The 16,350-nt window shown below is 54.6% G+C and overlaps 1 protein-coding gene across 1 annotated transcript in view; it reads right to left on the reverse strand.

Annotated features, from left to right (window-relative positions):
• Positions 1 to 567: 567 nt before the first annotated feature.
• Positions 568 to 16,350, reverse strand: part of LOC129340731 (heparan sulfate glucosamine 3-O-sulfotransferase 4-like) — a 58,616-nt gene continuing 42,833 nt past the window's right edge. Inside the window, exons 2-3 of the mRNA XM_054995689.1 lie at positions 5,189 to 5,858; positions 568 to 1,650 (exon numbers count right to left, since the gene is read on the reverse strand). Of these exons, the coding sequence (XP_054851664.1) occupies positions 5,222 to 5,858 (637 nt within the window). The 3' untranslated portion in view covers positions 568 to 1,650; positions 5,189 to 5,221. The remainder of the gene's footprint in view (positions 1,651 to 5,188; positions 5,859 to 16,350) is intronic.

Here is a 16,350-nt window from a genome sequence, read left to right on the forward strand (position 1 = left end):
CCAGGAGCCCAAGGTGGAGGTTTAATCCTTAGCTCCCCTCCCTCGTGGGTTTGCTGATTAAAGCTGGCCCTCACCCACGGACACCAGCTGCCAAAAGAAAATGTGTCCTTTTATTGACTGACAAGAGCACACCCAGACAGGCTCCCTAGGGTCCTAATGTGGACTGGCCCTGGCTCATCTCCTGTTCGCATTTTCACACATTGGCAAGATGCAACCTCTCAGCATCTGGCCTCCTCGGGATACCAAAATGGGGAGGGGGTGCACACGGCTTCAAGCTCTTAGCCGGACAGGTGATCCATTCCCTCCCTTGCTTGGACCTTACCTCCTTGGAGCTCGGAGGCAACAGGTTAAGCCAAACAGGGAACCTCAGGGCTGGCCTCAGGTGCTGCACTCCCCCATCTTTAACTTGTACTTTTCTGAGCAAAGGGGAGGCGGAGAGAGAGAGAGAGAGACAAGAGGAGACACAAGAGAACCTTTTGGTTGAGACAAACCTCAAAACAACTGTTGAGAAGGCAGCCCAGCCGCCGCCCCCCCCCCCCCCCCCCCGGATAAGTAAGAGCAGAGAGGTTCAGCAGTTGCAATGTTTTTATTGTGAAGAACGGTTTGGCTCCAGGTTCACATCTGGCATTATCCTAACTTTCAAGTCAAGGATGATGACACGGACAGGCAGAGGCGCGGCGGGGGGGGGGGGGTGACGGCCAGGGAGGCAGCGTAGCAGTCTAGCTGTGAATCCTTCCATTGTTAGTCTCTGAACAATTATATCCCAAGCTTCTCAGGACAATAAATCATCCAGTCTCTTTGAGTAGAAAATTAAATATAATTTCTGCTTTGCTAATTGAAATCAAATACAAAATTCAATCTCGTGTGCAGGAGAATGCTGACATCTAAAAAGGGGAGACCAGAGGGGGGTGGGGGGCACAGAGGCAGCATTCTCTGAGCTGGCAGCTTCCTCGGAAGACAATTGTCCTGCCAAGCAAACGCAGAGGAGCAGAGCTGAGGAGGCACCCCAACAACCTGGCTCTTCTTCCTCAGCATGCCCACACAGTGAAATCATCTCTGCAGGGAAGCCGAGGGTCACACAAACCAACAAAGCCCTGCAGATTGTTTTGGGGAGGAACACCTGGGCGCGGTTCTCGCCACCACCCACGAAACAGCCCTGCTTCCATAGAAAGACTTTTTCCTCTGGCTTCCACCTGCCGGTCTCAAGGGCTCCGGCCATATCAAAAATAAATATCTGGAAATACGCTGATGTAGGCAGGATGCATGAAGTAGCTCTTCTCCCTTCGAGAAAACCACATCTTAGTACAGACATTGTCTTTCGCAGCAAGGGCACTCTGAACAGGTCGAGGTTTCCACAAACTGTTGCCAAACGGTGGTCTTCCCTTTTTCGATAGGCAGCCATCCATCCTTCCTCTCTGAATGCACAAAGACCACAAAGACACAGACTCGGTTCTGCTAGGGCTGCTGAGGGTCCCAGAGATGTGTCCATGGGACAGCCTCCACACTCAGACCCCTGCTACTCTGGGAACATGGGGGAGGCGAGTGTACTTTGTCCAGGTGCAAAAAGGGAGCTTTGGCTATTGACGTGGCAGAAAAGGTCATGGATCTCAGGCTAGGAAAGGTAGGCGCTTCTCCAGCCGCCAGCAGGTTCTGTACAATGGAAAAGGCAGAAGTTAAGGACAGACAGGTCTTCTGGCACGCTGTGGACAACCACTCCTTTGCCTTCTGCCTTTCCTGTCAGACACCTGACAGGAACAGGCTGGTGCTTCTCCTTTTGCAAATTCTGGCTTATTCCAGTACCAGTTGCCCTGTTTGGCTTCGGTAGCTTGACTGGCTCAGCCACTTGGCTTGATGCTCTTCAGGTTTTTTTGCAAAAGAAGGAGCCTCCCCCCCGCCCCCCACTGGGCTGAATGGCATGAAACGGTCCAGATGCAGCTGTGCCACCACTCTGGCAACTGCCAGTTCTCGCTGGGCTACTTTTACACTCATGCTGAAAACAGTTTGGTTTTGCCGCTTCCTGGCTTGATCTGTCTGATAGAGACTGACCGGAAAGGCTTGCGGTAGAGGAAGAGCCGGCACATCCGAGCCTCTTCCTCTGAGATATGGGGGTGCTGTGTGGGTGTTTGGGTTGGGGGGAGAGGGGAGGTGCCCAGCGGTCTTGATTACAGTTTCGTATTGGCCATGGTCTTTGCCATCTCTGCTGGCCGATAGGTTTGACTCTGTGAGGGGCTCTGCCTGGCTGGGCTTCCCACCAGAAACGGCCGGGGGCCTCTTCTGTGCCCCAATGAATTCTCTGGCCCCAGCCAAAGTGCTGAGTGGGATCCCTCACTCACTCAGTCACTCCTGGTTTGGGTGAAATTTAAAAACGAACCCTCTACCTGAATCCATTAAACACTGAGAACAAAACTGCATAATACTGTTATTCTCATTTAGCCAAAGAAATGAGAGTTTACTAACATGCAAAACATAGAAACATAGAGCCAGAAGGGACTTCAAGGGTCCTCTAGTCTAGCCCCCTGCACGACGCAGGAAATTCACAGCTATCACCCCCCCACTCCGTCAGTGACCTCTACTCTATGCCCAGAGAAAGGCAAAAAACCTCCAAGATCCCTGGCCAATCGGGCCTGGAGGAAAATTCTTCCTGACCACAAAGTGGCGACTGGCATTACCCTGGGCATGTAAGAAAGAGCCATGAGAGCCGCGCATTGGCTCATCCCTTCATGCACTCTCTCTCCCGATACGAAATCACAGAATCATCATAGCTGTCAGATGGCCATCTAGCCTCTTCTTAAATATCTCCAAGGAAGGAGAGCCCACCACCTCCCAGGGAAGCCTGTTTCGCTAAGGAACCACTCTATCAAGAAATTCTTCCTCATGTTCAGCCAAAAACTCTTTTGCCTTAATTTCAACTCTGGTCCGACCCTCTGAGGCAACAGAAAACAATTCCACTCCATCATCTACGTGACAGACCTTCCAATACTTGAAGAGGACCCTCATATCATCTCTCAGTCGCCTCCTCTCCAGGCTACACGTGCCCAGCTCCGTCCATCTTTCCTCATAGGAAACCTCTCACGAGACCCCTCACCATCTTTGTTGCCCTCCTTTGGACACATTCCAGCCTGTCAACGTTTAACTTTAAGTCAGAGCTGGTGCATGTTTCCAATTTTCAGGAAAGAATAATTTCTGGTGTATTGTCGAAGGCTTTCACGGCCGGAGAACGATGGTTGTTGGGGGTTTTCCGGGCTGTATTGCCGTGGTCTTGGCATTGTAGTTCCTGACGTTTCGCCAGCAGCTGTGGCTGGCATCTTCAGAGGTGTAGCACCAAAAGACAGAGATCTCTCAGTGTCACAGTGTGGAAAAGATGTAGGTCATTTGTATCTACTCAGGAGGGGTGGGGTTGAGCTGAGTCATTCTGTAAGAGTTTCCCAGGGTGTGGAATGCTAATGGCGGGAGGCTTCACTGTATCCTGAGGCGGTTCTTTTGCATATGGATTGGTGCTTGATGTGCTAATCTTCTCTGCAGGGCTATTGTCGGGTGTGGAGTGTTTTGTTGGCCTGGTGTTTTTCAGAACTGGAGCCCATGCTCTGTTCATTCTTAAGGTTTCTTCTTTCCTGTTGAAGTTTTGCTTATGCTTGTGAATTTCAATGGCTTCCCTGTGCAGTCTGACAAAGTAGTTGGAAGTGTTGTCCAGTATTTTGGTGTCCTGGAATAAGATACTGTGCCCTGTTTGAGTTAGGCTATGTTCAGCCACTGCTGATTTTTCAGGCTGTCCAAGTCTGCAGTGTCTTTCATGTTCTTTTATTCTTGTCTGGATGCTACGCTTTGTGGTCCCGATGTAAACTTGTCCACAGCTGCAGGGTATACGGTATACTCCAGCAGAGACCCCCTCACCTCTGCAGGAGTATACCGTATACCCTGCAGCTGTGGACAAGTTTACATCGGGACCACAAAGCGTAGCATCCAGACAAGAATAAAAGAACATGAAAGACACTGCAGACTTGGACAGCCTGAAAAATCAGCAGTGGCTGAACATAGCCTAACTCAAACAGGGCACAGTATCTTATTCCAGGACACCAAAATACTGGACAACACTTCCAACTACTTTGTCAGACTGCACAGGGAAGCCATTGAAATTCACAAGCATAAGCAAAACTTCAACAGGAAAGAAGAAACCTTAAGAATGAACAGAGCATGGGCTCCAGTTCTGAAAAACACCAGGCCAACAAAACACTCCACACCCGACAATAGCCCTGCAGAGAAGATTAGCACATCAAGCACCAATCCATATGCAAAAGAACCGCCTCAGGATACAGTGAAGCCTCCCGCCATTAGCATTCCACACCCTGGGAAACTCTTACAGAATGACTCAGCTCAACCCCACCCCTCCTGAGTAGATACAAATGACCTACATCTTTTCCACACTGTGACACTGAGAGATCTCTGTCTTTTGGTGCTACACCTCTGAAGATGCCAGCCACAGCTGCTGGCGAAACGTCAGGAACTACAATGCCAAGACCACGGCAATACAGCCCGGAAAACCCCCAACAACCATCAATAATTTCTGGGTTTGGAGGTTGGCAGGAAAAGGAGAACTTTCAGTCAGATCCTATTTTTAAACCTCATTGGGCAAAGAGGGAGGAGTGAGGAAAGAAATGCCCCCATCCTGGAACAGAGGAACGGAGCCCTCCTGCCAACATGGGACAAATTAAGTTCACGTAACTGCTCCAGTCCTAAGGCCCAGTGTGCCCTGCCTGAAGCCACTGAAAAGGCCTGGAGCCCCCAGTCCTGTTCACTTTGGTTCAGAGCCTGGGAGTTTCAGGGGCGTGGAGCCAAGTGGAGCCTCTGCAGGGTAGGGAAAAGGCTGATGTCCCTTGGCGGGTTTGTCACACAGACTTGTGATCTGATGGTCAGCTCTGAAAATATTCCCAACTCCCTCCAAATTAAGATGGCTTCCCCAAACAGACAAACAAAAGGGAATTCCTACACAGCTTTTTTTTTGGGGGGGGGGTTCAGAAAAAGAAAATCCCAGCAATTCGCGGAGTCCAGCCCAACAATGGATCCCCACCCGGCAGCCAATCCCCAACCAGCCTTCCCCGGGTGCTGCTGTAGGCAAGAGTTGGAGGCTTGCTGTGGGGAAACTGTGGGTCTTGCGGGAAGCTCTGCGCTCCCTTCCGATGAAGCCGCTTACCACTGGAGAGGAGACGGCACCTCCCTCCGGGCTTCACTTCTCCTCCTCTTCCTGCTCCCATTGGAAATCCTCTCCTGTCATTTGGTAAAACATGACGTTGAAGGGCTTGTAAAACTTCCGCAGCCTCTGGATCACGTTCTGGTCTATCGTGGGGTGAGTTCGGCCTTTGGACTTGCCAAGGCACCGGGGAGCGCTGCTGTCCTCGGGCTTCTTGAGGCAAGGGAACCCCTTGGTCTTATTGAAGTAGAAGAATTTCTCTGTCACCACCCTCGTGAGACCCAGAAAGTCTTGCACTTTGGCCATCTCCCCGGCAGGATCTGCAATGAGCCGCTCGCCGCTAACAAAGTGGATCTGTGAGAGAGGAAAATACTGGAGCCAGTTCTCTAGGTGCAGTGCATAGATCCCGATCCGGATGGCACTCCAGGAGGCGTCGATCAGCCCAAGTGTTCGGTTCTTGAAGGCCAGCACCTCAAAAGTAGGGATGTCTGGCTTCTTGGAGAGGGTTTGTGTGTAGTCGGAGATAGCTCTGGTCACTGGGTTGCGCACCACCACAATCAGCTTGGTGTCTTTGGCCATGGAGTGGATGCGCTTGGGAGCCTCACTGGTGACAAAATAGCTGGGCGTTTTCTCCATGGTGAGCTGTCCTTCCAGGGTCTTGGGCATCACATCTCTGGAAGGCAAGAGAGAGTGGGGAAAGGGTTAGCCAGCGAGTCCAGGCTTCCTGCCTAGAAAGTCAAGGGGAGCTGAGATCGGCAAGGCACGCAGCCCTGCCGAGTGGGACGTGGGTGCCTCTGGCCCTTCATCCCCAGGGCACGTCACGCCTTAAAGCTGGACTTGAGAGGCCATTATGCAGTCGCTTTGCCACTGGCGTATGGAGACAAAAGCTAATTGACAATAAAGCTGTCCCATACCTGCCTGAGCAGCGAGCCATCTGCTCGGTTAAGTCTATTCACTTCGCAGCCTTGTACCAAAGTGGTACATTTAGGATTACACAAGACCTCTTTGTTAGAATGACATGCTTTTAAATGTCGCTGCTAATAAAACTTAACGTAGAGGAAGATCCCCTGCTTCTTGTCCCATAATTAAATTTATTTACTATCTTGTGCGCAAAGAGGAACGGCTTTTCTTTTATCTCGCATTCACATGCGCCGCCAATAATTAACTGCGGGGGGGGGGTCGGTTTCCCAGGCAGGGGCTCTGCCTTAGACGAGAGGAGGCCGCCGGCCCGCAGCGCCCCCCCCCCCCGGCAGCCTCAGAGGGCCGGGCCGGGCCGGGGTGGCGGCCGCGAGGGCAGCGGATCAGACCCGAGGAGGGGGCGAGGCAGCGGGGCTGTGCAGCCCCAGGGAAACTCTGCAGGGAGGGCGGAGGGCCCGCCAGTGGCCCGGCCCGGCCCCTCTGCCTCCCGCCTGGCGCTCCTGCAGCGCCAAGAGCAAGGGCCCGCGGAGCAGAAGAGGCCGCCGGGGCGCGGGAAGGGCGCGCCTCGTCACGTCCCCGGGGAAGGCCGGCGCGCCTCCTGCCTGGTCCCCAATCTGGAGGCCGGCGGCGGGGCCCAGAGAAGGCGCCACCCTTGCGAGGGAGCGCCTCGGGCGACGGCGGCCTCGGGGGGCGCAGCAGCCAGCCCAGCCAGAGGGAGCGCCGGCTGGGCTCGGCCCGGGACGCAAACCCGGAACCCCGGCGCGAGGGCCCCCGGCAGCTTCTGCGGGCCACAGGCGCGCCTCCCTCCCGCCGGCCTGCCACGCTGGGCGGCGGCAAAGGCTGCCTCCGGGAGGAGCGGGGACGGTGCTTGAATGGCGCCTCGACACGGCCGGCGTCCGAAGGCCTCCGACTCTTGAACGGGCCCGTTGAGAGATCTGTGCGTCGGCAGGGGGCCAGTCCCCGCGTGGGACTCGTTTCCAGCCAGATCACCCCGTTTCTGCCGCAGCTGCCGTTTCTCTCCGAGTAGGCGCTGGGTTCGCTCCAGGCGGGAGGCTCCTGCGATCCTGCTTGACACTGGGCGCGCCGTCAAGCGCAGTCTTATGCCTCGGGTACAGAAAGGGGGCGTTTAGCTGGGGCTCCTCCAGAGCACTGCCCCCCCCAGCCCCCAGGTGGGGGGGGCGGGGGGGCAGCAAGAATAACCTTGTGCTTCTATACCGGGCTTCAGGACAGATGAGTCAGTTTGGGGTAGTGGTGAAGAGCCCCGGACTCTAATCTGGAGAGCCCGGGTTGATTCCCCACACCTCGGCTTGAAGCCAGCTGGGGGACCTTGGCTCTGTCACAGCCCCACCCACCTCACAGGGTGTTTTGTTGTGGGGATAATAATGACATACTTTGTAAACAGCTCTGAGTGGGCATTAAGTTGCCCTGAAGGGCGGTATATAAATCGATTATTATTATTATTATTATTATTATTAGTGCCATACTCAGAGCAGTTAACAAGTCAGTGTTGTTATTATCCCCACAATTATTATCCCATGAGGTGGGTGGGTCTGCGAGAGCTCCGAGAGAGCTGTGACTCACCCAAAGTCACCCAGCTGGCTTCAAGTGGAGGAGTGGGAGATCAAACCCAGTTCTTCAGCGTATAGTCCTGCCACTCTTAACCACTACACCAAACTGGCTCACTCTTAACCACTACACAATACTCACTTGCCTCCAAGGACTACATGGAGGGGAGACCACAACAACATCTGTTTCCCCCTCCAGACCAGAGGGGTGCCCTGTGGCTTCCCTCACTGGGCGTTCTTGGGCTCTGCAGCCAAGGTGCTCTTTCCGCATTCCAGTCATACGGGCGAGGCCCTTCCATGGGCCTGAGTTTGCCCGACACTAAAGGTGACAATCAGCTTGAAAACCAAAGTCTATTTGCTCTGAGCCCCCAAGTCAAATCTCTTGTTGAATCTGTTCAGGGGGTCAGGAGAGAAAGGAAAAGGCCTTGGTTTCTGCTGCAATTTGCACAGATGTAATGTCTTGTAAATCTCTTCCTGGCCTCTGAATCCATATTCAAGACTGAAAGCATTAACTCTGAAATGTTGTGCTTAATGCTGAAAATAATGTTAATCTCTCCCGAGCCACACCACCGACGCCAGGCATGGCCTGCAATCCCTTGGCATAAGCAACGCAAGCCCTGCAGCTGCCACTCCAGAATGGGTGCATATGGCTCTAATTCCCTGGGTTTTTAACCTCCCTTAAACACAGCTCAGAAAGTGCTTTGTGAAGACATATCCTCGGCCTCCCAGATGGCTCCATTAGAGAGGGACGGGGTCACCACCACAGTGGAACCAGGCACGTTCCGCCTGCAGAAGGTTCTTGTTCAGTCCCTGGTTAAAAGAGAGAAGCCTCCAGGAAGCCCGGCTGGATCAGGCCATGGGCACTTCTAGCTGGACATCACTTCCGACAGTGGCCGTTCAGCCCCCATGCGCAGGGCGTGGCGCTGGCCTGAGCCCCCGGAGAGCCTCTGCTAGAGCTGGAGGTCCCAGAGGGGCTGAAGCTGGGTTGAAAGCAGGTCCCACTGCAGCAAGGCCTCCTTTGCCCCCAGAGCTGTGCAGGCCTCTCTCTCGACATCAGCGGACCAGCCCTGGAGGCTCCCAGCCCCCCCTCCCCTGCCCCCGCCCCAGCAGAGGACAGCAAATGGACAGCCCTTCCCAACCCATTAGGCTCAGGGCAGGTCTCTGTAGCAGTACACAGGCACCTTGTCCCGAGGGTGGAAAGCACCAAGGAGAGAAAGTTTTTAAAAATCTGTACAAAATATAAAATTCAATATATATTTTTTAAAAACCCACAAAATCTGTTCATTCTTCAATCCTTCCCAGCTGTCCCAGAGTCTTGTGTCTTGCATCTGAATCTGACCCACAGCTCAACCTTCTGCACTGGGGACATAATTCCTCACTATCCCAGAAGTCAAGGCAAAAGGCAGGGAATTGGCTTGTTTGGGACCCTTCACACCTTTCATTTGGGGCCAGTGTGGTGCCACTCTTTTTTGTCAAAATACATCAGAATTGATGAGTGCTGGCGCTTTTGTCACCAATGCCATCATCGGTGACATCACAACGACAGCCCTTCCTTCCTTCCTGCACACAATGAATGGTTGCGTTGTTGGAACGCCGGATCAAGCTATTTCTCAATTTCTCCCTCTCAGCCCGTTGATGCATTGATCCTATGCCGGATAAATTTTTTTTAAAGGAATGGTATGTAAAATGGACAGGAAAGAGGCGAGGCGGAAGAATGAAACAGAGGGGGAGAGAGTGGCTGGATAGACAACAGTGGCCAATCACAATGAAGTGGGCTGGCAGAGGGTGGAAGAGGGGCAGAAGAGGGCGGAACGCTAAAAGAGTAAGTGTGTGCATAGGGAAACGGCAAACTGGAAAAAAAAACACTCAGGGTATAAAAGCTCCAGGAAAGCCGTGGAAAAGCTGCATAGCGGCGGGAGTGCAAATGTGCACAAAACAACAACAACACTGCAGTATGGGAACTGAAGTGGTGAAATTGGCCCATGCAGATGGGGTTCAGGATTCTCTCACGAAGAGGGGACAGCGACAACTGCCCCAGAGAATGGACGTGCCCTCTCTGTGAGGCAAAGGGGTCCCAAAGGCAGGGAAACAAAACGGGACCCCAGCAGGCACTGCAGCCTCCAGAATGCCTAAGGAAGGGATATCATCTGTGACCAAGGACCGGCATCTTGACTGCGGACTCTGTTTCAAGCGGAGACACTGTCAGAGCATGCCCACAGTTCCCTCCTTGGAGAGTGAGGAGCCGGCCAGGAGAAGGTGTCTGAGAGGGTTACGGTAACTGCCAAGGTGCTCACAGCAGCCCTGACTGAGCTGCAAACTGATAGGATCATTAAAAGCAGATGAAAGAAAGGAAGGATCAGGTTGCTACAGCAACTGAAAGGTGGGCTTGGAAAATGTGTCAGTCCTCTGGTTAGCGAGGAAATGCAATCTCCTCCTCCTCCTCCCATCTCGCTTTAGCCCCAAGCCTCTCCCCCCCCCACCATGCCAATGGAAAGGTCTTCCTGCCATGGAACCCAGGAGATGCCATGCTTCAACCCCCCACTGGAACTGCAAGGAGAAAGGGGGGCATTGTCCAGAGCATCCCTTAATGGAGGGGGGATTTGTGACATTACAACAGCCCAAGCCCCAAATGAGCAAGGGAGTGGAGAGCGGACAGCAGCCTGAGCCCCAAATGGCAGCGCAAAAGGAAACCTCTGAGCATCTGGCCAAGGAGGCCCCGTCCAGGTCCCATTCCAGTGATGCCAGACAGATACCCACAAGAAGGGACACTCTGACATGGCCTCAACAACTAGGAGACAGTTGCAAACTGCCTCTGGACATGGAGGCTCCATTCAGCCCAAATTCATTGGTAAATGAGTCAAGCCACTCTGCTTCCAGCTCTGTGTTGGGGGTCAATGGATTCCTACTTTCTGCTAAGTCACTTTGACCCACATTTGTTGATAATCCCAAAGGCTAGGGAGGCAGGGCATCTCCTCTCCAGAAGCCATGCTGAATCCCTCTCGGTACAGCTTATTCCTCCTCTAGAAGCTTCATAAATCTCTCTTTAATGGCACTTCCTACCAACTGAGCAGGAACAGATGCTGGGCTGGTGATTTACTGGTCCCCTGGATTCCTCTTTGTAAAAAGCAGTGTTCCGTTGGCTACTTTCCAATCCTCCCATAAAGAGGCAGATTTTCTGCTAGGAGATCAGCAAGCCTCACTTCTCTACAAGTAAGACAAAATCCCCTGGTAAAATCGGTGCCCAAATTCCCATCTATTACTTTGGGCCAGAATCGTGCTGTGCAGCTGGCAGGAACATAAACACACCCCGAATGTCCTGCTTCTACTTGTCCAGTCAAGACAGGATTCCGAGGGCAGTGGACAGGGAGCCTTGCCTCTCCCTCAAGGTTTCGTAGTGGCAGCCATCCCAGGGCCTCCGTGAACCCCTGGCTCTCAGCAAAGGTCGGCCTCATTCAGCAGCAGCCACTGGTCACCGGGGGCCCTCCGGCACCACGCGAGGCTTGATCCGCAGCTAGTCCTGCACCCTCCAGAAAGGGCCCTTTGATTGCACTGCAGAGAAACTGCTGGCAGCTCCTTTCGCCACCCCGCTCATCCCTCGTCCCGAGCTCCTCCCTGGCAGCCACACTCTGCCTCGGCCATTAAAGCAGCAAAGCCACCACCCACTGCTGAGGAGGCGAGCAGAGCCAAGGCAGGGAGGGGCTGTGTGGGCTCCCCCTCCTCCCCCTCGCAGAGCTTCCCAGCAGCAACGACTTGCCATGATGCAGCCCCCACTCGGCTGGGGCAGCAGGGCAGAGCGCTCGGGAGCAGGCAGGAAGCCCCACACCGCTGGCCAGAGGACGGGACTCAGCCAGGGCAACTGGCCTCTCCAGGAGCCTGCCCACTTCTCCGGTGGTGCTACGGGGATGGAGCTGCCACCAGTCGATGCTGCCCCCTCCTCCCCGCTGGGTGGGAACAAGAACCCAGCCTTTCACAGGCCTTGGCAGGGTCTTTCCGGCCAGGCTGGATCCAAGCCCTTCCGCTAAACGTCACAGGGGGCCTCTCCTCCTTCCCCTCTCTGGCAACGAAGGATCTCTGCAGGACTAGTGGCAGAGCTGCCAAGAAGCCACCTAGAACTTGCCAGGGAAAAGGAGATTGGGACTGATGAGGAAATCCGGGGGGGGAGGGGAGGGGGGGAGGGTACCTGATGATGGGAGAATGTGTGCCAGTTATAGAAGCACACAAGGACAAAGCACAAATTCTTCTTGCTGATACACAGCAGCTGAGCACCCCAGCCTCTGCCACCTGAGGCTTCCGAGAAACATCTCTGCAAAGCATCCATGTGTGTCTGCAGGGTCCCACCCTGTGCAGAGGATGAAACGTTCCCCAGGTCAGCAGCCATCGCAGCTCGGGCAGCAGCAGCAGGCGCCCAGCTCTGCCAGAGAAAACCGGGCTTCTCTCGTGCCCTCCCACTCCCACCTCAGGGGCAGAGGCGATTGTGGGCACAGTGGCCCCCCCGTAGGACAGGAAGCCGCCTTGACCCCAGGTAGCCAGGGCAGGGAGGGGGTTGGGGCTCAGCCTGCACTGAGGCTGAAGTGCAATCCACAGATGCACCATTAGGAGTTTTAAAACCTGGCTCCCTTCTTGTTAAACCTCTAAGCAGCTTTGAGAAGCCTTCCATGAAAGCATTTGTGTGTGTCAGCTGGAACAGGAGACCTGCTTCATGCAGCTTCATCGGATGGGCACTCGATAGGGCTTGTAGTTCCAGCCAGGTGGTGCCTTATGATGCCTCAGTGGAAACATCTGGACTTCTGCATTCCTCTGCTCTGGGGCACCTCATTTCTGATGCAACTCAACAGCCCTCTGCCAAAGCCAAAGCTAAAGTCCATGAAAGGGGAGGTGGCATTTGCTACACGGGGGTGGCCGGGGGTGGGGGTGGGGGGTGAGCCAGACTGGTCCTTGGGAGGGGCTACATCGAGGCCTGAGAAAAAGTCACAGAGGGCCACTGGGTGTGGAACAGCCCTTGCCGCCTTTGCAGTCTCCTTTCTGGCCCAAGGACACAGAGACATCCAAGCCATCAGGACAGGTGGCTTTCCCAAAGATCATTTCAGGTGGACAGTCAAGTAGAGGAGCAAAATTAGAGCCCGGTAGCACCTTCAAGACCAAGCAGATCTCCAGGGTATAACCCTTCAAGAGTCAAGCTCCTGTATCTGATGAAGGTATCTGATAAAGGGAGCTTGATTCTCAAAAGTTTATACCCTGGAAATCTTGCGGGTCTTTAAAGAGCTACTAGATCCAAATCTTGCTCTCTGACTTTCCCAGTAAATCCTGCAGTCCTGCCAAATAAGGGTTCCTAATGCCCAATATTAATATTACAGTTGCAGTCACTGGAAAAGCCAGTTTCAAACAGGAGAGCAACAGTGGAGGATAGTTTCTTGCCCAAACTGCAAGGAATATTGATTTGACTCAGCTGTGAGATTCAGGTCATTCTGATTTCCCCCTGAGAGGGGCTGCTGCTCCCGAGGAGAGAGGAAGGTTGTCAAACGGGAGTGTTAAAAATGTAATACCAAAGATCTCCATAGCGAAAAGTTCAGTTTCATCTGCAGGGAAATTTACTCCCACCAAAAAGAGCAGGTAGAAAATAATGGCCCTCTAAATGTAGCTGCCCCTGCTGGATCAGCCTCAAAGCTTTTGGGAAGAGCACCGCCGATATGCTCCAGCCCTTGCTGTGGACGTCACGTGGGCCAGAGCCTCTGGCACGAGAAGAGCCACGGGCACCAACTCCCAGGAGAGACTGGCCACAGAGAAAGACCCTCGACTGCCTGTTACCAGCTGTGCAGGAAGACTGGAGAATGGCAAACAGATCCAAGAAGCTAGGATGGGCCACTACGAGACTGGCTTTGTGCTTTCAGACTGGGGTGGGGGGAGCACGGGAAGCTGCCGCAGGCTGTGCGCTGCTCTGTGGGGTTGACAGAGAGAGGTTTGGGGCTGGGTCTCCCAAGGCCTTGTCCAATGCTCCTTCCATTCCACCTGACTTTGGTGTACTACCATTTGACCATGTTAGCATCTCCTGTATGCAAAATGGAAACATGCCTGGCAGGAAACTCGGCACCATCCGAGGGACATTTTTGATGTCAGCACCAAGGACCCCCTTGTCCAGGAGACATTCTGCCACCCTCTTCCCCTCCACAGCTGGCTGAGCTCACTGGGAGGGCCAGAAGCAAGCAAGGGGCTGCTGGCCGATGGAGAGAGACCATTGGCTCACGGGGACCAGTGCTGCAGGGTCGCAACCTTGCTGAGCCGGCAGGCGTTGCGGCATTCTGAGACAGGGCGGTGACCCCACTGTCACCGGGGTTGGCAGGGCCAGTCACGAAAGGTGAGGCTGCTCCAAGGCGAGCTTGCCCCTGTGATGCGAGGCGGCTGCTTCTGAAGTGGTGCCACGGCTGGGCCTCCTGGGGTCAGCTGGGGTCTGTTGAAGCCCCTTTGGCTCTTTGTTTTGGGAAGAAATACTGCTAGATAATTGTTTCCCAAGAATGGAAGGGCAGACTTTGCTTCCTGAGCAGCTGCCACAGGGAGAGCCGAGGGGGAGACCTGCATGGGCTGTGCCTGCCAACCAGGCTGGAGCTCCTGTGGGAGGCCCTGGGCCATTCAAGACCCCCTGAAAGCAAGGGGGCCCAAGGCTCACCCCAGTGGCACCCGTGTCCCACACTGGGCATCACTGTCCAGCTTTGAGTGGCAGCAGCCACCATGCCACACTGGCTGGGGGTCATTCTCCCCTCTTCCTCAGAGAGAGCGCTGCCTACCCGCCTTCAGGCCCAATATTGCCTCCCTCGCCCACTCTGCTGGCCTCCAGAAGCACCTAATTCCCAGAACCTGGGGGCATCTGCCAGGCATGGCAGCGTCAAAGGGCACTGCGTGTGTCTGCCTTGCTCCAGGCAGAGCACAGAGTTGTTTGCTGCTCATGGTATTTCTCCAGCTTCCAGCATCCTCCCTGTTCACAAGCCTGAACCCCCCCCTCTCCGCGCCCTTCATTGGCTGACTTGCCTTGTGATGGCCTGGCCCTTCCATCTTTCTATAGGGGGCTTAATTGTAACGGAGGGGCAATCAGAGCCAGCAATGTGGCTGGTAATTGACTGAATTCTAATGGCTGTGAACGTGACGGAGCAACTGTGGCAGCCAGAACAGGGCTGGAGGTGGGGGGGGGGCGCAACCTGCCCAGTTGCATGAGGAGGAGCACCTGCCCGTGCTTGCACACCGAGGGTGACAGTTTGGGCATTAACACAGATAGAGTATTATTTATATCAGTTTGTACATTTAATCAGATTTTTTGCAGTTTTCAGCAAGATGCAGACTCCATCTTGTCCAAGGCATTTGGTTCAAATCGGCAGAGACAGAGAATAATCAAGATTTATGATGCTCATTCCAACTCTGGATCACACAGTCAGTGCAGCTGGAACAGCTTGGCTTCCTCTCCCCAAGCCTGCCTGGCATGCACGCCACTCTCCTTCGCTCCAGCGATTTAATGTCCATCTTGTGAACTGTCACAACACTTCTGCCACTGCTGAGAGCAGCAGCGCAGGCCCTTCCTCCTCCTCCTCATTGTCTGCAAATGGGGATCCTCTGTCTGGAAGGGGCTGCGAGGAAGGCAGGGGTCCAGCAAGAGGCAGCTGCCCCGAGCAGGCATCCCCCCCCCCCGCCTCAGGACGAGCCGCTGCAAGAGAAGCCCGCCTGTTTGGGACTGACCCTCACACCAAGTCCTCCTCAGCCTTCATCAGCTTCTTCACAAACAATGAGGTATCACCTAGAAAAGGATATCAAAAATGTGATTTCATGTTCATTAAGTCATCCTTCAAAGGTTCGCCTCTTCGCCCAGGTGCATCAGACCGGTGAGAGTTCACCCTCTCCAGCATCCTGCTCCCAAAACAGGGCCCAGAGGCCGGGGCCTTCCCCCCCACCCCTGCTGCTGCCTCCCGGCACCGGCATGCAGGGCCCGACTGCCTCTGACCAGGACCCAGTTCGCTGGGTGCGTCCAGGGAGCTGGCTGCAGTCCAAGAGTCTGCTCTGTGTCATTCCAGGATATTTCTTCCTGATGTCCGATGGTGTTTGTTAATGCAAAGCAGCTACTGGGGATGAGCAGACTGCTTAGCACCCCTCCGCGGTGATTTTTCCACCTCAAAACTCTCCTTTTGCAGGGAGAAAAGCTGCCGGGGGAGGCGATCTGAAGCTAGGGACGGGGCGCAGGAGCCCCTGCTGCCTGCAGCCCTGCTTCGGAGCCTGGGCTCTTGCCTTTTAACGAACCCCTGGCTGGGGTTAGGGTTTCCCACTTCCGTGTGTCAGGTGTAACTGGCTCCCTCGTAGACCCTGGCCGCTCTTTCCGGGAAATATGAGCGCCTGGCCGAGAGCTCAGCTGCCCTGCAAAGGGGCAGGGAGAATATTCTCATCTTCCCTCAGCTCTATGGCATCTCAGCTGCCCGGCTGAGCCCACTGACAGGCTGCCACAGACTTCACAGACGGGCATTCAGGGCATTCCTCTGCAGATGCCCCCTTGCCAAGGAGTCTCTCTCAGACTGAGGGCCAAGGGCCAACCCACGGCTCGCCAAGCACCCCACTGCCCATGACACGGTCATTGCTGAAACGGGAGGGCATCGGTGCTGCCTGCTGGGTGGACCCACTGAGTGTGGTGCCTCCTGAATAACGGCGTGGCTG

This window comes from Eublepharis macularius, chromosome 12 (genome assembly GCF_028583425.1).
Source record: "Eublepharis macularius isolate TG4126 chromosome 12, MPM_Emac_v1.0, whole genome shotgun sequence".
Taxonomy (NCBI): domain Eukaryota; kingdom Metazoa; phylum Chordata; class Lepidosauria; order Squamata; family Eublepharidae; genus Eublepharis; species Eublepharis macularius.